The sequence below is a fragment of the Aulonocara sp. 'chitande type north' Nkhata Bay genome, linkage group LG5 (assembly GCF_057382095.1).
Source record: "Aulonocara sp. 'chitande type north' Nkhata Bay isolate Kocher_YH1m ecotype deep benthic linkage group LG5, A_spYH_male_GT1.1, whole genome shotgun sequence".
Taxonomy (NCBI): domain Eukaryota; kingdom Metazoa; phylum Chordata; class Actinopteri; order Cichliformes; family Cichlidae; genus Aulonocara; species Aulonocara sp. 'chitande type north' Nkhata Bay.
This window is the reverse complement of record NC_141348.1, coordinates 10,194,537-10,210,811: the sequence shown is the minus strand read 5'-3', so window position 1 is coordinate 10,210,811 and position 16,275 is coordinate 10,194,537. Positions and strand designations below refer to the sequence as shown.

The following is a 16,275-nucleotide window of genomic DNA, read 5'->3' as shown; positions in this document are numbered from 1 at the left end:
AGAGCCACACCACTGTGCCAGCCTCTCTCTTCACATGTTGCCTCCTGTGAGATTCCTGACACCCCTCCCCCACCCATCACCTTCACTCAATACCAGGTTGAGATGCAAATGAGGAGACTTCACTCAGGCAAGTCTGCTGGACCAGACGGAGTGAGTCCCCTTGTCCTCAAGGCCTGTGCCCCCCAGCCAGTGCCGTAGCTCCGCAAACGCACATAACGCACACTGCGTAGGGCACCAAATGGCCGGTAGGGCACCAAAAAAATCAGGGTCGTAAAAAAAAAAAGTAAACCATATTAATACTATAAATATCATATGCATTAATATGGTTAAACAATACAAAAGCAACATAAAACAATTTTCCCGAGAAAAGGGGTGAATCTGCTTTGTGCCCTGTCTCCAGTCTCCTCCTGGTGCCCCCCCACTCCCAGTGGTCTGTTCTATAATTGGTAAACACCTGTTTGAACATGGCCTCGAAACGGCAACAGGAGTCGGGAGCGGAGAAAAGAAAGAAGAAGAGGAAGCGTGATGAAACTCAGGCGTCGCTTGCCGGTAAGGCAATGTTTAAATAATAATAATAATAAAAGTTCATTATTGTAGCCCTTGCTTGCACGCTCATGTCCGTCAACTCTGTGATAGCTCCTGTTAGCAGTGTTCATACTGTGTTAACAAATGTTGCAAATGATTGATGTTGGGTAGTTTGTTTACGTTGTGGATATGAATATAGAATGGACTACTAAAAGCAACTCATCATGGTCACTCAATTGACGGTTTTCAGATAACGTTAGCAATCGTGACTCACGATTGCTAACGTTATCGTGATTCGTGAGACTAGCATTTCCCTCCTCAGGTTGCTAGCTGGCTAACGTCATGCATGCTACTGATTAACCTTAACTTTGGGATAGGTCAGTGATGCAGTCAAGTATTATTATCAGATTAGACAAGATTACTTTGTATGTTGCTGCATTTCAGGATATCTATAAAGACGCATATCTTATTTATGCCATTGACGTCTGAACACATAAATAGTTCTCGTCTTTCTTTAGGTTCATAGATCAAGGGCGACATCTGTTGGTGAAACTGTAATATGAAACCTATATCTTCCAGTAATATAGATTTCCTACTTGCGCATTTATATCAAATTATGTACAGCATGTTTATATTGCCATTTGCCATTATGAAAATCTATACATGTAAAATATAGTTAGTAATTTTTAAATGTACCAGTGACTTACTTAATTTATTAGTCTTATAATGCAATCTTTCGTAGGCCTACTGTAGATTCAAAATTGTATTTCTGTAAAATCCCTGAATATTTTCTCTTGTATGCAGGGTCAATGCTTAAATATGTTCAAGGAGGATCTCAAGGACAGGATGAACCATCCAGTAGTAGTGCCATCCCTGGACATCAACCACCAGCCATTGTAGACCCTGCAACAATCCCTAGCCAAGAAGAACAAGAACCATCAACCACCAGTTCAGGTACAGTTCCATACACAAGTACCACTGAGAGTCCTGTCACTGAGAGACTATCAGAAAGTGACACTGTGGAGACATGTGTGCCCCCTTCAACCGATCCTGCTCTTTGGCCAGCTCACATTGTAGATGCTGATCGTGTTGAAATTGTGCGGAGAGGTCCTTTTAATGTCAGCTCTGATTTTAATTTTCCAAAGGGGCCTGATGGAAGAGCATTTCACACTAGCCTTAAGTTCAAAATTCTTCCCAATGGAGAAAAGGTTCACCGGAGCTGGTTAGTGTACTCACCGCAGAACAATGCTGTGTTCTGCTTTGCATGTAAGCTTTTCAGTGTGAAGGATATAAAGCTGAGTACAGAGGGCTTCAGTGACTGGTCGAACATCAACATCCGTTTGAGGGGTCATGAGTGTAGCCAAGACCACATACAGTGCATGCTTAAGTGGAGAGAACTGGACACACGGCTAAAGAAAAGCATGGCAATAGATCAACAGGAGTTGACCTTACTAGAGGCAGAAAGGAAAAAGTGGCGAGAGATTCTCAAACGATTACTCTCAATAACTCTCTCACTGGCTTCCAGAAATTTGTCTTTTAGGGGCTCTTCTGACTGTCTTTATGAGCCGGACAATGGCAACTTCTTGAAGGAAGTAGAGCTTATGGCAACATATGACCTTGTAATGGCAAATCACTTGGCCAACATAACCTTATTTATTTGTTTAACTGTCATGTTTGTTGTTATTTAATTAAACAAATTCCACTGAGAAATTCAAAAGTATTAATGTTTTTTTGTTTTTTTTTTCAGTGGCGGGGGGGGGGGGCACCATAAAGCATTTGTGCTTAGGGCACCCAAATGGCTAGCAACGGCCCTGCCCCCAGCTGTGTGGAGTCTTTCATGAACTGTTTATGCTGAGTCTGAGTCTGCAGAGGGTCCCGGTGATGTGGAAGACATCATGCCTCGTCCCTGTACCAAAGACGCCTCGTCCCAGTGGCCCCCAGGATTACAGGCCCGTGGCACTGACCTCCCACATCATGAAGACCCTGGAAAGGCTCATCCTGGACCAGCTGCGACCCATAGTAAGACCACATCTGGATCCCCTTCAGTTCGCTTATCAGCCTCGTCTCGGAACAGAGGACGCCATCATCTACCTGCTCAATCGTGTCTACACCCATCTGGACCAGCCGGCGAGCACTGTGAGGGTCATGTTTTTTGACTTTTCCAGTGCTTTCAACACCATCAGGCCGACCCTCCTGGGTGATAAGTTAGCAGCGATGCAGGTGGATGCTTCTCTGGTGTCCTGGATTGTTGATTACCTGACAGGAAGACCACAATATGTACGTCTCCCACAGTGTGTGTCTGACAAGGTGATTAGCAACACAGGGGCACCACAGGGGACTGTCCTCTCCCCCTTCCTCTTCACCCTCTACACCACAGACTTCAGCCACTGCACAGAGACCTGCCATCTTCAGAAGTTTTCTGATGACTCTGCGGTGGTTGGATGCATCAGCAGGGATGATGAGACAGAGTACCGGGCTGTGGTCGACTCCTTTGTCACGTGGTGTGAGCAGAATCATCTGCAGCTCAACGTGGCAAAGACCAAGGAACTGATCGTGGACTTCAGGAAGACCAGGAAACACTTGACCCCTGTTTCAATCCAGGGGGTCAGTGTTGACATTGTGGAGGACTATAAATACCTTGGAGTACACATTGACAATAAACTGGACTGGGCTAAAAACACCACAGCACTTTACAGGAAGGGCCAGAGTCGTCTCTATTTTTTGAGGCGACTGAGGTCCTTCAACATCTGCCAGAAAATGCTGAGGATTTTCTATGAGTCTGTGGTGGCCAGTGCGATCCTCTATGCTGTTGCATGCTGGGGGAGCAGGCTGAGGGTCGCAGATGCCAACAGACTTAATAAACTGATCCGTAAGGCCAGCAATGTTGTGGGGATGGAGCTGGACTCCCTCAAGGTGGTGTCGGAGAGGCGGATGCTGTCCAAGATAAAGACAATGTTGGATAACACCTCCCACCCACTCCATGACATGTTGGTCAGTCACAGGAGCTCGTTCAGTGAGAGACTGAGATTACCGAAAAGCACCACTGAACGACACAGGAAATCATTCCTGCCTGTGGCCATCTCCCTGTACAACGCATCCACTTAACACACTGTTTGCTGCTACAACTACACATGTTTCTTTTCCAAATATTTATTTATAAGTGACTTATGTATGTATGTATGTATATATATGTATATATTGTACTATTCTTAGTTAGCGTATTGTCTGTCTTGTCTTAATGTTGGTTTAAAATGGAGCACTGTAACAAAAAATAATTTCCCCCAGGGATCAATAAAGTATTCTGATTCTGATTCTGATTCTGATAACATCAGAGTGCAGCACATGAAAAATTAACCAGCTTTATTATTTTATGTATTAAACTGCTTATCAGATTTACTTACTCTTTATTACGGCAGCATTTTGGTAATGAACATAAACTTGCCACGGCTTACATGAGCAAAGCACTTGCTTGGTCTTCAATAAAAGCAGAGGACACGAAAGCTCTTCAAGCTTACACAATATTCCTAAGAGGCTGTTGCAATGCTATGGAAGATCTCAGTTATATGCAGGAGCTTGACATGCCTGCCAACATGTTAGCTATAACAAAGAAACTTCCCTACAGGCAAAGAGATAAGTGGAGAACTGCAGTCTGTGATTTCCATGAGAAGTGTAATCGACAAGCTACATTTAAGGATCTTGTGGAGTTTTTAGAAAAACAAGTGAAGATCGCATCTGACCCAGTGTTTGGGGACATCAAGGATATCTGCACGACAAATAGAGACACAAGAAAACTTAAGTCTCAAACTCAAGATTCAAAGAAAGTTCTTTTGCTACCTCTGTGATGGCATCTGAAAAAGAAAATAACAAAGTTAAGGAAAAGGAAAGAATAACACAAATGAGGAGTTGCTTGTTTTGCAAAGGTGAACATACCTTAGAAAATTGTCAAGAGCTGGAAAGAAAAACGCAAAAAGACAAAATCACTTTTCTAAAAGAGAATGGAGTCTGTTTTGGATGTCTTTCTAAAGGTCACATTAGTAGAGACTGCAAAAAGCGCCTCAGGTGCAAGACGTGTGGTTTAAAGCATCCTCAAATGTTACACATCTATCAAAAGACAATGAGTAAAGAACAAGAATCAAAGGAACAAACTCAAAATCGTGCCATAGTCTCTATTCAGACCAGTGCTCTTACTGGGGCCGGTAAAGATGAATTCAAACTTTCAATCGTGCCTGTGAAAGTTAAGGCCAAGAAAGGAAATGTAACATTGTACACCTATGCATTTCTTGACCTTAACTTTCACAGGCACGATTGAAAGTTTGAATTCATCTTTACCGGCCCCAGTAAGAGCACTGGTCTGAATAGAGACTATGGCACGATTTTGAGTTTGTTTTTGTTTTGTTCTTAAAATAAATGCGCAAAGTACAAGTTCGACTCATTATGGATTATTGGAGGCGCGTCACAGGGACACAACCAACTCAGCCGGTCGCGGCTTTATTTACGGATGAAAGTCGCAACAGTCTCTGTGGCACTGTTGCTCAGTCTGACTCTTGGGTCCTGTCAGCTGTGGTAGACTCCTGCCTCTATGGATCTTTGTTCTGCCCTGTGTTAACCAGTCTGGATGAAAACCTGGCGCTAGCACCCCCCCTTATTTGTGCTTCCAGGTGTCCATGGCATGCTGTTAGTCTCTTCAGCCAGTCGGTGTGGATCATATTCGGCAGTGATGCTTTCCAGCTTGTTATTCTGGAGACTCATTGTTGGATGTCTCCCTTGGTGATGTTGACTGGTTCTTGTTCTGGAAGGTCTGCTTTTAATTCCACCAGTTGCTTGAAATTGCCGTTGTGTGACACCTCTTTTTTTTAGATGTTCTTCCAGTATTGCTTAGTCTGCCCTCATAGGATTGTTGTAGCTGTACACCTTTACTTTCTCAGGCCTCTGCTTCTCTAATATATGTTTTCAGAGTCGTGACCAGAGCAGTGAGCATTTTGATTACTGTTGGAACAGCATATATGAGCTCAGTTTTTCAGTGATACTGGTTGTGGGTATGGTGCACAGAAAAGTGTTCACATCTGCAAGCATCTCCTCTAATGGGATCTTGTCAGTGAGCTGTGGGAGTCGTGACCTCATTTGAGTGGATACACTTAAAATTGTCACTGCAGGTTGCTGGGCATCATCTAGCTGAGTTACACTGCTGTCTTCTACCAGGTTGGGATTATTATGTTCATGCTTAACTGTTTCCACTATGCTGTAGCCTCTGGTTGATGACGTGGGATGACAGATCCTCCACTGTGTTTTAAAAATGGCTGTAGGCACTCACTGTACCTCTCCCCTGATTTGGATTCACAAGTTCATAAGATCTGTTACTAGAGTCCATTTGAAGGGGAGTCAGTGATAAGTAGATGTAGATGTTTCCGGTCAAGGGCCAGATGATCTCAGGTCCTGTGCGAGGTCCTTACTGGATTTATTTTCTATTTCTTAAGGACATGGCTCTCACATGCTGTTAATCTGATGTACACACAACGGTCAGTTATTAACTAAAAAATGTCTTTTAGAAAATGTTATTATTATTTCAACCTAAATTCATCCATTCAAGTCACATTCATAATTGTGCTGTTAATTTAACAATCGGAAAGAAGTAAGGATGCGAGCTATTGCCAATGGGACTACAATAATATCACCTAAGCATAATTAACAAGAATTCAATTCAAAGAGAAACTCTATCTAAATGTTACACTTTTAAAGCCCTTTCCTTTGAAATAATGGATCGGGGCAAGTATATGTGACCCAGACATTTCAGAACTCCCCCGGTACAGCCCTCTTGTAAATTTGGACAGGAAACCTCTCACAGTATTGGATGTTAAGCCTCGGTGCAGTTGTTTCCCACAGTGGCTAGGGGTGGGGGCCGGGATGAAGGGTGCCCGATAGTACCGTTGCAAATTGTGTTTCTGGGACAAAGCCTGTTTTTGTTCAGCCCTAAATGTGGACAGAGTCAAAGCGAGGCCAGTGGGCTGAAAGACTCATGGTCCATAATCCTGATTTTACACTGTAAACAAACTGCCTCTGTTTAGATGGAGCTCTGATACTGAAGAAAAGGCATAAATTCTGAATAGTCCACAGCAGACATTAAAAGGAGTAAGGCCTCTGCAATAGTCTTTCTAGGTTCCTGAAAAAGTTGTGTGAGATTTTTAGAGCAGAACAGGACACCAAGTTGTGGTGTTGGTGGCAGTGTGTGGCTTTGAGCTACAGTAACAGATGTTTTGCTAAAAACACCTAGGATGCCTGATGGGATGTTTTAAAGGTCAGTGTTATTCTGTAATAAGAGGCAGTTCCCCGGAGCTCTGCCATACTGTATCTGTCAGCAAATACCAGGCCTCGAGTGTTTAGCTGCAACTACCTTTCACCAAATAAATAGAAGGTGCTCCTGCATTCAAAACAGCTTAAAAAAGACTGTGGGCATTTAACAGTATCATGTATTACAAACTATACTTGTCATTAAATGTTACAGGTAGTGATTTTGTTATCGAGAAGTCGGTTCTAGATATTAAATAAAAATATTAAATTGTCCAGTGAAGGAAAAGAAAGAGAAAGAGAAGAAAAAAAATACTCAAGTATGTCGTTATTTCATATTGGGCTTTTTTATGTTCATGTGCCTTTTTCTATCATATGCATATACAGGGTGGGCCATTTATATAGATACACCGTAATAACATGGGAATGGTTGGTGACATTAAAGTCCTGTTTGTGGCACATTAGTATATGTGAGAGGGCAAACTCCTCAAGATGGGTGGTGACCATGGTGGCTCCAGTGACATGCGGCGAGTGCTACGCTGTGGGCTCTTGCTGAATGAAGCTAGGACAGCCACTGATGTTTCTTCATTAGTGACAGTTTTCTTACATCCACTTTTTGGCAAATCCAACACTGAACCAGTTTCACGAAACTTAGCAAGCAGTTTGCTGACTGTAGCATGGGAGATGGGTGGTCTCATAGGGTGTCTTGCATTGAAATCTGCTGCAATGACTCGGTTACTGCGTTCACCAGATATCAACACAATTTCGATCCGTTCCTCATGTGTTAACCTCTTTGACATGTCAATGGCTGTGAACAAAGAGAAACTTGTAAATAACTCATGAAAGAATAAAGTTACATTGAAACCAAGCACACCATTGTTTTTCTTGTGACATTACCAATAAGTTTGATGTGTCACATGGCCCTCTTCCTATTGAAAAAACAAAAGTTGCATCCAAGATGGCCGACTTCTAAATGGCCACCATGGTCACCACCCATCTTGAGGAGTTTGCCCCCTCACATATGCTAATGTGCCACAAACAGGACTTTAATGTCACCAACCATTCCCATGTTATTACGGTGTATCCATATAAATGGCCCACCCTGTATATATATATATATATTAACATCATGTTTGTTTCAAAATGTCATTTCATTTCACTGTGGAGTTGTCACAGCGCTGTCACCTTTCAGCTAATTTTAAACCTTCAACCTCTCTTAAAGGACAGCAGCATTTTATTTTCCGTTTTATTTTCACTCAAGCCAACACAACATGGGTAATACTACTAATTGCTGCTTTTGACCTTGATGCTTAGTCTGAACGTCAATCACAAGCAAGCCCAGCTTTTCAACCTCACGAAATATAATGAAATTACCTGTGAGTGTACTGGTTGAGGTAGGATTAATTGAGCTAGTAAATGAGCTAGATTTGTCGCTATCAAAGCTATGGTCCCAAATCGAATTTACATAAATAAAATTTAATATAAAACCTAATAAATGCATTGGGATTTTGCAAAAGATAAATTATCTAAGATATTGGTAATGACAGTTATTCATACTTTATACTAGCTGTTTAGCCAATTTAGTTGCTAACATTAGCAGCATTAGCACTGTTAAAGCTGTTAATATTGCTGTATATTTTGGGCTGTGAAGCTATAGCTAACAAGGATGACTTTGCTAACTATGAGCCATGCTAACATTGAGTTGTTTACTTCCAAAAACAAAAGAATGAGACATATTGAATTAGAAATGGGAAAATGCAAAAGTCTGTGCAAAATAAAAAAATTAATAAGGCCGACAGCACATTTTCTGCACAGCTGTAATTTAAAAGCTTTTCAAAACAAAAGAATAACATGTTTTGACTTTTTTTTTTAAACATGTGTTAGGCCTACAGATATTTGCTTGTAACTGTTACAGACTAAATGGCACAGAGGGACATGACTTCCTGGGGTGTGTGAGGTGGCTTCCTGAGAATCCTACAGTAACTCGAACCCACTCTGTATGTTCCAGCTCCAGTTAATGAACAGATTATCTCACTGGTAGCACAGATGTAGATTTCAGCATGACACACCACACAAACCAGGTTGCTGTATGTGGTCTTTCTTTTCTACTTGTTTGAATTTAACTAAGTTGATCTTTTATTTAAAATATAATTATGAGTTCAAACACTTTTATATGCGGTACATTTTTTACTTTCCAATGTATACAGTAAATGATGTATGTTCTGGTCTTCCTGTCATCATTCTGCCCCAGAACTTTACCTCACATCATATAATGCATCTGACAGGCAGCTTTTACCACATTTGCAGAACAGCAAACAAGAGGGGGATTGTGACTGAATGTGGAACAGCTGAGAGAGGAATTTTGACTAAAAGCTCTAAGAGGGGAGCAAAAACCATATCCCTGCTCACATTGACTCTAATATCATTCACTGTCAGACTAGTGTATGCTGCAGTTTGATCTAATCCCATGACTCCATTACAGTCCTACAATAAACCTACCATAAAGTTTCAGCACTGAGTAAATAAAAAAAAATAAGCCAGGTTTGCATGCAAATATAGTCAACGTTTTATAACATTGTACAATCAGTTAAAGAAGAATTTAAATGATGTCCACATTTCTGTCTATTGTTGATACAGAGCTGACGTGAGTAATTTTGCAGTCAGTGAGAGGACACAACACGACAAAATGTAAACAGTTCCAGTAAACGCAAAAAATCTAAAAAAAAAATTCACGATGGAAATTTAGCATTTCTGTCTGTTTCTACTCCATTTTATTGCACTGTGCTATTTTTTTAAATTTCCTCCAGCCAAGAAAGTAACAGCTGTTTTGCCCAGTTTTACCTTCCACTCTTTCGGACCTGATCAAGCGACTGCAACAATAATCACATCAGTTAAGTAATTAGAAAGGTTTAAAAAAGTACTCAGACTTCACAGCTTATCTCAGATACAGGAGCAAATGCAAATGTTTGCAGAAGGGAAGCTTTCTTGTTTCTTTGAGCAGTCTTCATGAATTGTTCTGCAGGCTTCTTACAGGAGGTTCCAATGCTCTTCTTCAGTGATGTTGTGGTCAGGGCTCTGTGCAGGGGAGCACATGAATGATTGCGTTCCATTTTCTGGATGCTTTTTCTACACTGGCAGTGTGTTTGGGATTGTCATGCTAAATAAATTATGCCATTGCAAATGATCTTTTTAAAGACACACTGTACATCGTGCCAAGATATGCCAAGTTTTAAGCTAATAACACTTTGGGTGTAAAAATACTGTTTATGCCTAAACTGCATGGCAGAGGGTTGCCACGCAGTTTAGGCTTAAACACAGGCCGAGCATATGTGACCGCCACGTCCCCACAGGTGCCGGGACGCAGCGGCTGGGTAGCTGCAACCAGCTCCTCTCTTTCTCTACACACACACACACATGTATAAATATCTATCTATCTATCTATCTATCTATCTATCTATCTATCTATCTATCTATCTATCTATCTATCTATCTATCTATCTATCTATCTATCTATCTATCTATACCTATATCTATACCTATATCTATACCTATATCTATATATATCTATATCTAAAAAACACCCAGCACGCCCCTGCGGGCGGTTTATCCTTCAAGCTCGGGTCCTCTACCAGAGGCCTGGGAGCTTGAGGGTCCTGCGCAGTATCTTAGCTGTTCCCAGGACTGCGCTCTTCTGGACAGAGATCTCCGATGTTATTCCCGGGATCTGCTGGAGCCACTCGCCTAGCTTGGGAGTCACCGCACCTAGTGCTCCAATTACCACGGGGACCACCATTACCTTCACCCTCCACATCCTCTCGAGCTCTTCTCTGAGCCCTTGGTATTTCTCCAGCTTCTCGTGTTCCTTCTTCCTGATATTGCTGTCATTCGGAACCGCTACATCGATCACTACGGCCGTCTTCTTCTGTTTGTCTACCACCACTATGTCCGGTTGGTTAGCCACCACCATTTTGTCCGTCTGTATCTGGAAGTCCCACAGGATCTTAGCTCGGTCATTCTCCACCACCCTTGGGGGCATCTCCCATTTTGACCTCGGGACTTCCAGGTTATACTCGGCACAGATGTTCCTGTACACTATGCCGGCCACTTGGTTATGGCGTTCCATGTATGCCTTGCCTGCTAGCATCTTGCACCCTGCTGTTATGTGCTGGATTGTCTCTGGGGCATCTTTACACAGCCTGCACCTGGGGTCTTGCCTGGTGTGATAGACCCCAGCCTCTATGGATCTTGTGCTCAGAGCTTGTTCTTGTGCTGCCATGATTAGTGCCTCTGTGCTGTCTTTCAGTCCAGCTTTGTCCAGCCACTGGTAGGATTTCTGGATATCAGCCACCTCCTCTATCTGCCGGTGGTACATACCGTGCAGGGGCCTGTCCTTCCATGATGGTTCCTCGTCTCCCTCCTCTTTCTTGGGTTTCTGCTGCCTGAGGTATTCACTGAGCACTCGGTCAGTTGGGGCCATCTTCCCAATGTATTCTTGGATGTTCCCTGTCTCATCCTGGACTGTGGTGCTGACACTCACCAGTCCCCGGCCCCCCTCCTTCCGCTTAGCGTACAGCCTCAGGGTGCTGGACTTGGGGTGAAACCCTCCATGCATGGTAAGGAGCTTTCTTGTCTTTATGTCAGTGGCTTCTATCTCCTCCTTTGGCCAGCCTATTACCCCAGCAGGGTACCTGATCACGGGCAGGGCGTACGTGTTGATGGCCCGGATCTTGTTCTTACCATTCAGCTGACTCCTCAGGACTTGCCTGACCCTCTGCAGGTACTTGGTGGTTGCAGCCTTTCTAGCGGCCTCTTCATGGTTCCCATTTGCCTGCGGGATCCCCAGGTACTTGTAACTGTCCTCTATGTCTGCAATGTTGCCTTCTGGTAGTTCAATCCCCTCAGTTCTGACTACCTTCCCTCTCTTTGTTACCATCCGACTACACTTCTCCAGTCCGAACGACATTCCAATGTCATTGCTGTATAGCCTGGTAGTGTGGATCAGTGAATCGATGTCTCGTTCACTCTTGGCATACAGCTTGATGTCATCCATGTACAGGAGGTGGCTGACAACTGCTCCGTTCCGTAGTCGGTATCCGTAGCCAGTCTTGTTAATGATCTCACTGAGGGGGTTCAGGCCTATGCAGAACAGCAGTGGGGACAGAGCATCTCCTTGGTAGATCCCGCACTTGATGGTGACTTGTGCTATGGGCTTGGAGTTGGCCTCTAGTGTTGTACGCCACATCCCCATTGAGTTCCTGATGAAGGCTCTTAGGGTCCCATTGATCTTGTACAATTCTAGGTATTCCAGTATCCAGCTGTGGGGCATTGAGTCATAGGCCTTCTTGTAATCAATCCAGGCAGTGCACAGGTTGGTCAGTCTGGTCTTGCAGTCTCGGCTGATTGTTCTGTCTACCAGTAGCTGGTATTTTGCGCCTCTGGTATTCTTGCCAATTCCTTTCTGTGTCCCGCTCATGTATTGACCCATGTGCCTGTTCATCTTAGCCGATATGATGCCTGACAGGAGCTTCCATGTAGTACTGAGGCAGGTTATTGGTCGGTAGTTGGAGGGGACCGGTCCCTTCTTGGGGTCCTTGGGGATCAGGACCGTCCGGCCTTGAGTTAGCCATTCTGGGTGTCTCTCGTTAACTAGCAGCTGGTTCATTTGTGCTGCCAGACGCTCGTGGAGTGCAGTCAGCTTCTTCAGCCAGTAGGCGTGAACCATGTCGGGCCCTGGTGCTGTCCAACTCTTCATACTGGAGACCCTTTCTTGGATATCTGCCACTGTGGATGGATATCTATCTCTATCTCTATCTCTATATATATGGATGGGCATCGTTTAGGTTTTATCCGATACCAGTACCAAACCGATACTTTTGAAACGGTGCCGGTGCTTAAACGGTGCTCGAACCGGTGCTTAAAGAATGGAGAACACAAACTTTGTCCAAAAACCTCTCATGTTTAGCTGTTTTTTTGTAAAAAGATAACAATGTTAGCCTTTTACACAGCTATAGGGGATTTATGGCATCACTCTTGGCTGGAAGCAGTGCTTAATCAATTGGGAAAAAAAACACAAACTTTGTCCAAAAACCTCTCATGTTTAACTGTTTCCCACTTTTTCTTTGGTCATTTTAGCCTTTTTGGCCAGGGTGAAGGGAGTATCTGCCATCAAACAAGAAGACAGCCGCATGTAGCTATGATGATGTTTGCTAGTTCACCTTACATGCATTAATGTAATAACGTGGTTAGTCTACTCAGCGTAAATTACACACGAACAACATTAAGCTACTCACGCAGATAAGAACGGCTGCTGCTGCATCATCATCCGTCATCATTTCTGCTACACTGGCAGGGCTAGGGGCCAGCACTGTCCTCTTCGGGTTTTTGGGGGATGTTGCTAACTCCGGGACCGATAACAGGCACCACACCCCCGAGTTTGCATCTTTTGCTGTGAAGTACAGCCAGACTTTGACCGCTTCGCTTTGGGCATTTTTAATCTGTAGCTCTGCTCTAAAAGAACGTACATACCCGCCTACTACGCTTCCAAAGGTAAAATGATTGGCTAGAATCCAAAGTGTGTGACATCTCAGGAAAAAAAAAGCACCGAAATAAAGCACCGAAATGTGCGCTGCTTTTCGGTCTGGTTACTACCGTTTATGTCAGAACTGGTGCCGATACTGGTACCCATATCCAGACAGACAGACAGAGAGACAGAGAGACAGACAGACAGACAGATAGATAGATAGATTTCTCTTGATACCTGACTGAGAATTTGTGCAGAGGTTTATTGCTTATCACATGTAGAGACAAACATGGCGCAGCTTCATCATATCTGGTAATTACATTCTCAGCTGCAGGGTAAGTTTCTGATGAAATCCAGCTCACTGCAATGCTGGCGTCAGAGTCGTTTACCGTTATTTACGCCATCTCAGCATTATCCAAAGTTTTTCAAAAGGTCTAGGATAATATCTAGTAGTAATCATCATCACAGCACAAATGGGTGGCAGCTCTCAGCTAGCTGCTGTATCAACTTGCCTGGATGCAGCGTGGAATCAGTGCAGACGCCAAATAGTTGGATGGCTCTTTTTCATAGCATGTGCTTGTTTGTGTTTGCTGATGCACTGGAATGAGAACAAACGGCTGACAAAATGTTTCAGGAGGAAGTGCAAACGCACACACGCACACACATGCAGACACACTCGTATATCCCAAGGCGCTTATATCAGACACAAAAAGAAATCATTCAGCCTTGCACTGAGAATCACCTCTGATAGTCTCAGCCATGAAATTTCAGCTTTGGCAAAAGCAGTAGGCACAAAAAAAAGATGAAGACAAAAGCACATCGGCTATGCGCTCACTCCTAGACGCTCATGCACCCTCCTACGTGTAGGCTTGACAAATTCGGATTTGGCCTGGGATGTGTCCCTCTCTCTACGTCTCTATCAGTTTATTGTCAGACTGGTGCCTGGTGAGCTCTCTACCATTAAAGGGGCAGATGTTAAACAGTGGTCTTTTTCCTCTCTTGCATAACTCCTGTGTTATCGGGCCAGTTCCCTGTGGTGTAATGAGGCCAATAAAATCAGTACCTCATTAGCATACTTGCGTAAGCTGAACTAATGAACTGGGCTCAATTCCTGAGCCAGGACAAGATTCACGGCATATTTAAAGCATGCATATTTATATGTGCATGAGTATTTCATCAATACCAGCTGAATTAGTGACGAGGTTGTGATGTTTTCATTTTCGTTTTGTTTTTTTGTCAGCCTTTTTTATCAGAAGTCAGCTTGACTTTGTGATCAAGAGCCATGGAAATGGCTTATGGCGCAGTCAACACATTCTTCCTTTAATCCTCTGAATACTTGCATTAGGGTGCAAAGATAGCGAGGCAGCATAGCATAAGCCATCCTGAATGCTTTCTAGGGTGACAGTTTGAGACGGGTAGTAAAAAAGCTAAACTGTAGAGGGTGAGGGACGGGTCAAGGAGCGCATGATGGAGGAGGATCGAGGAGGCTGAGGGGACTAGAGAAGAAGGAGACAGGGTTAAGCTGGGTGAGGTTGGGACAAAGACACAACATGTCAAAAAGAGGAAAGGAGAAATAAGCAAAAGGCAGAAAAAGGAGGGGAGCAGAGAAGTCAGGAAGGGAGAGCAGGGAGTTGGGGTTCCTCCATGGGGGGATGACTTCAACCGTGCTGTTCCTTTTGCTGCATTCTTCAAAGCCTCGTGTCTGAAATCTCACTTCATTTCCCTCATGACATCATAGCCCGGTGATGTCCATGCATCGGTGCTCTGCCCTCATTCCATTGTCTGCTTTGTCTGCTGTCTTCATGGAGGAATGGTAGGAAGTCAGGGTGTAGGTGTGTATTTGAAGTGGCTGGGTGGAGTACTTGATAAGCTTCTCCAAAACAGTTTGAGATCGACAGAGCTGCAGGCCTCCAGCTTAGTTTAGGAAGAGTACACACACACACACACACACACACACACGCACACGCACACACACACACACACACACGCACACACACACACACACACATTATTACTTTATAAAATACATTTTAAAACTACTCTAAGGTAGTTGGACTTGAGCGCTATTTGATTTCACTTTCTACTCCACTTAGTATTTGACAAGTTGAAAAACTGATAGTATGCGGAAGAAAAAAAAGAATCTCTTGATCTAGAGGTTTTGTTTTCTCTGTGCTTTCGTGAGTTCTCCGACTTCCTCCCTAGTTCAAAAACTCAAATGGGTTAGGATAATGTAAATCTAAATTGTTCGTATTTATGAAGGTGAGCATGAATGGTTATCTATTCCATCTTTGTTAATCTTGTTAAGGTTGCACTGGCAACCCAGCAGGTTGTATTGTGAACTGTGCCATGCAACAGGCTCTGGCCCTTCTTTCACCCTGAATTGATTTAGTAGAAGAAAGAAGATGGATGGATGGATGGAAGATACAATGATGGAAGAGAGACCATACTTCTCCCATAATGGCCTCTCTTCTTTGTGTCCTTGTTAAATCCAGAATAAAATCATTTGCTTCACATACAAGGTCTTGAATAATCAGGTCTCATTTTATCTTAAAGACCTCACAGTACCGTAGCACCCCAGTAGAGCACTTTGCTCTCAGACTGCCTCCCATTCTAATTTTAAATACCCAAGGAACCACAAGTAAACCAGCTCTTAGTTTGTTTGGGAAACATACGCTCTCTCTACTTTTAAGATCAGGCTTAAAACTTTCCTTTTTGATGAATCATACCCTATCCTCCCTTAGTTATGCTGCAATAGGCCTAGGATGGTGGGGGCTTCCCATGATGAGTATTTCTACTTCACTCACCCCTTTTCACTCTGTGTTTTTATACACCCTTTTGCATTTAATAATTAGTAATTATTCATCTCTGATTCTCTTCCACAGTGCGTCTTTGTCCTGTCTCCTTCCCCTCACCCCCAACCAGTCACAGCAGATGGCTGCCTGGTTCTG

General features: G+C 43.4%; 1 protein-coding gene across 1 annotated transcript in view; it reads left to right on the top strand.

Annotated features, from left to right (window-relative positions):
* Positions 1 to 193: 193 nt before the first annotated feature.
* Positions 194 to 16,275, top strand: part of LOC147329859 (uncharacterized) — a 30,324-nt gene continuing 14,242 nt past the window's right edge. Inside the window, exons 1-2 of the mRNA XM_086290883.1 lie at positions 194 to 549; positions 1,330 to 2,144. Of these exons, the coding sequence (XP_086147009.1) occupies positions 465 to 549; positions 1,330 to 2,144 (900 nt within the window). The 5' untranslated portion in view covers positions 194 to 464. The remainder of the gene's footprint in view (positions 550 to 1,329; positions 2,145 to 16,275) is intronic.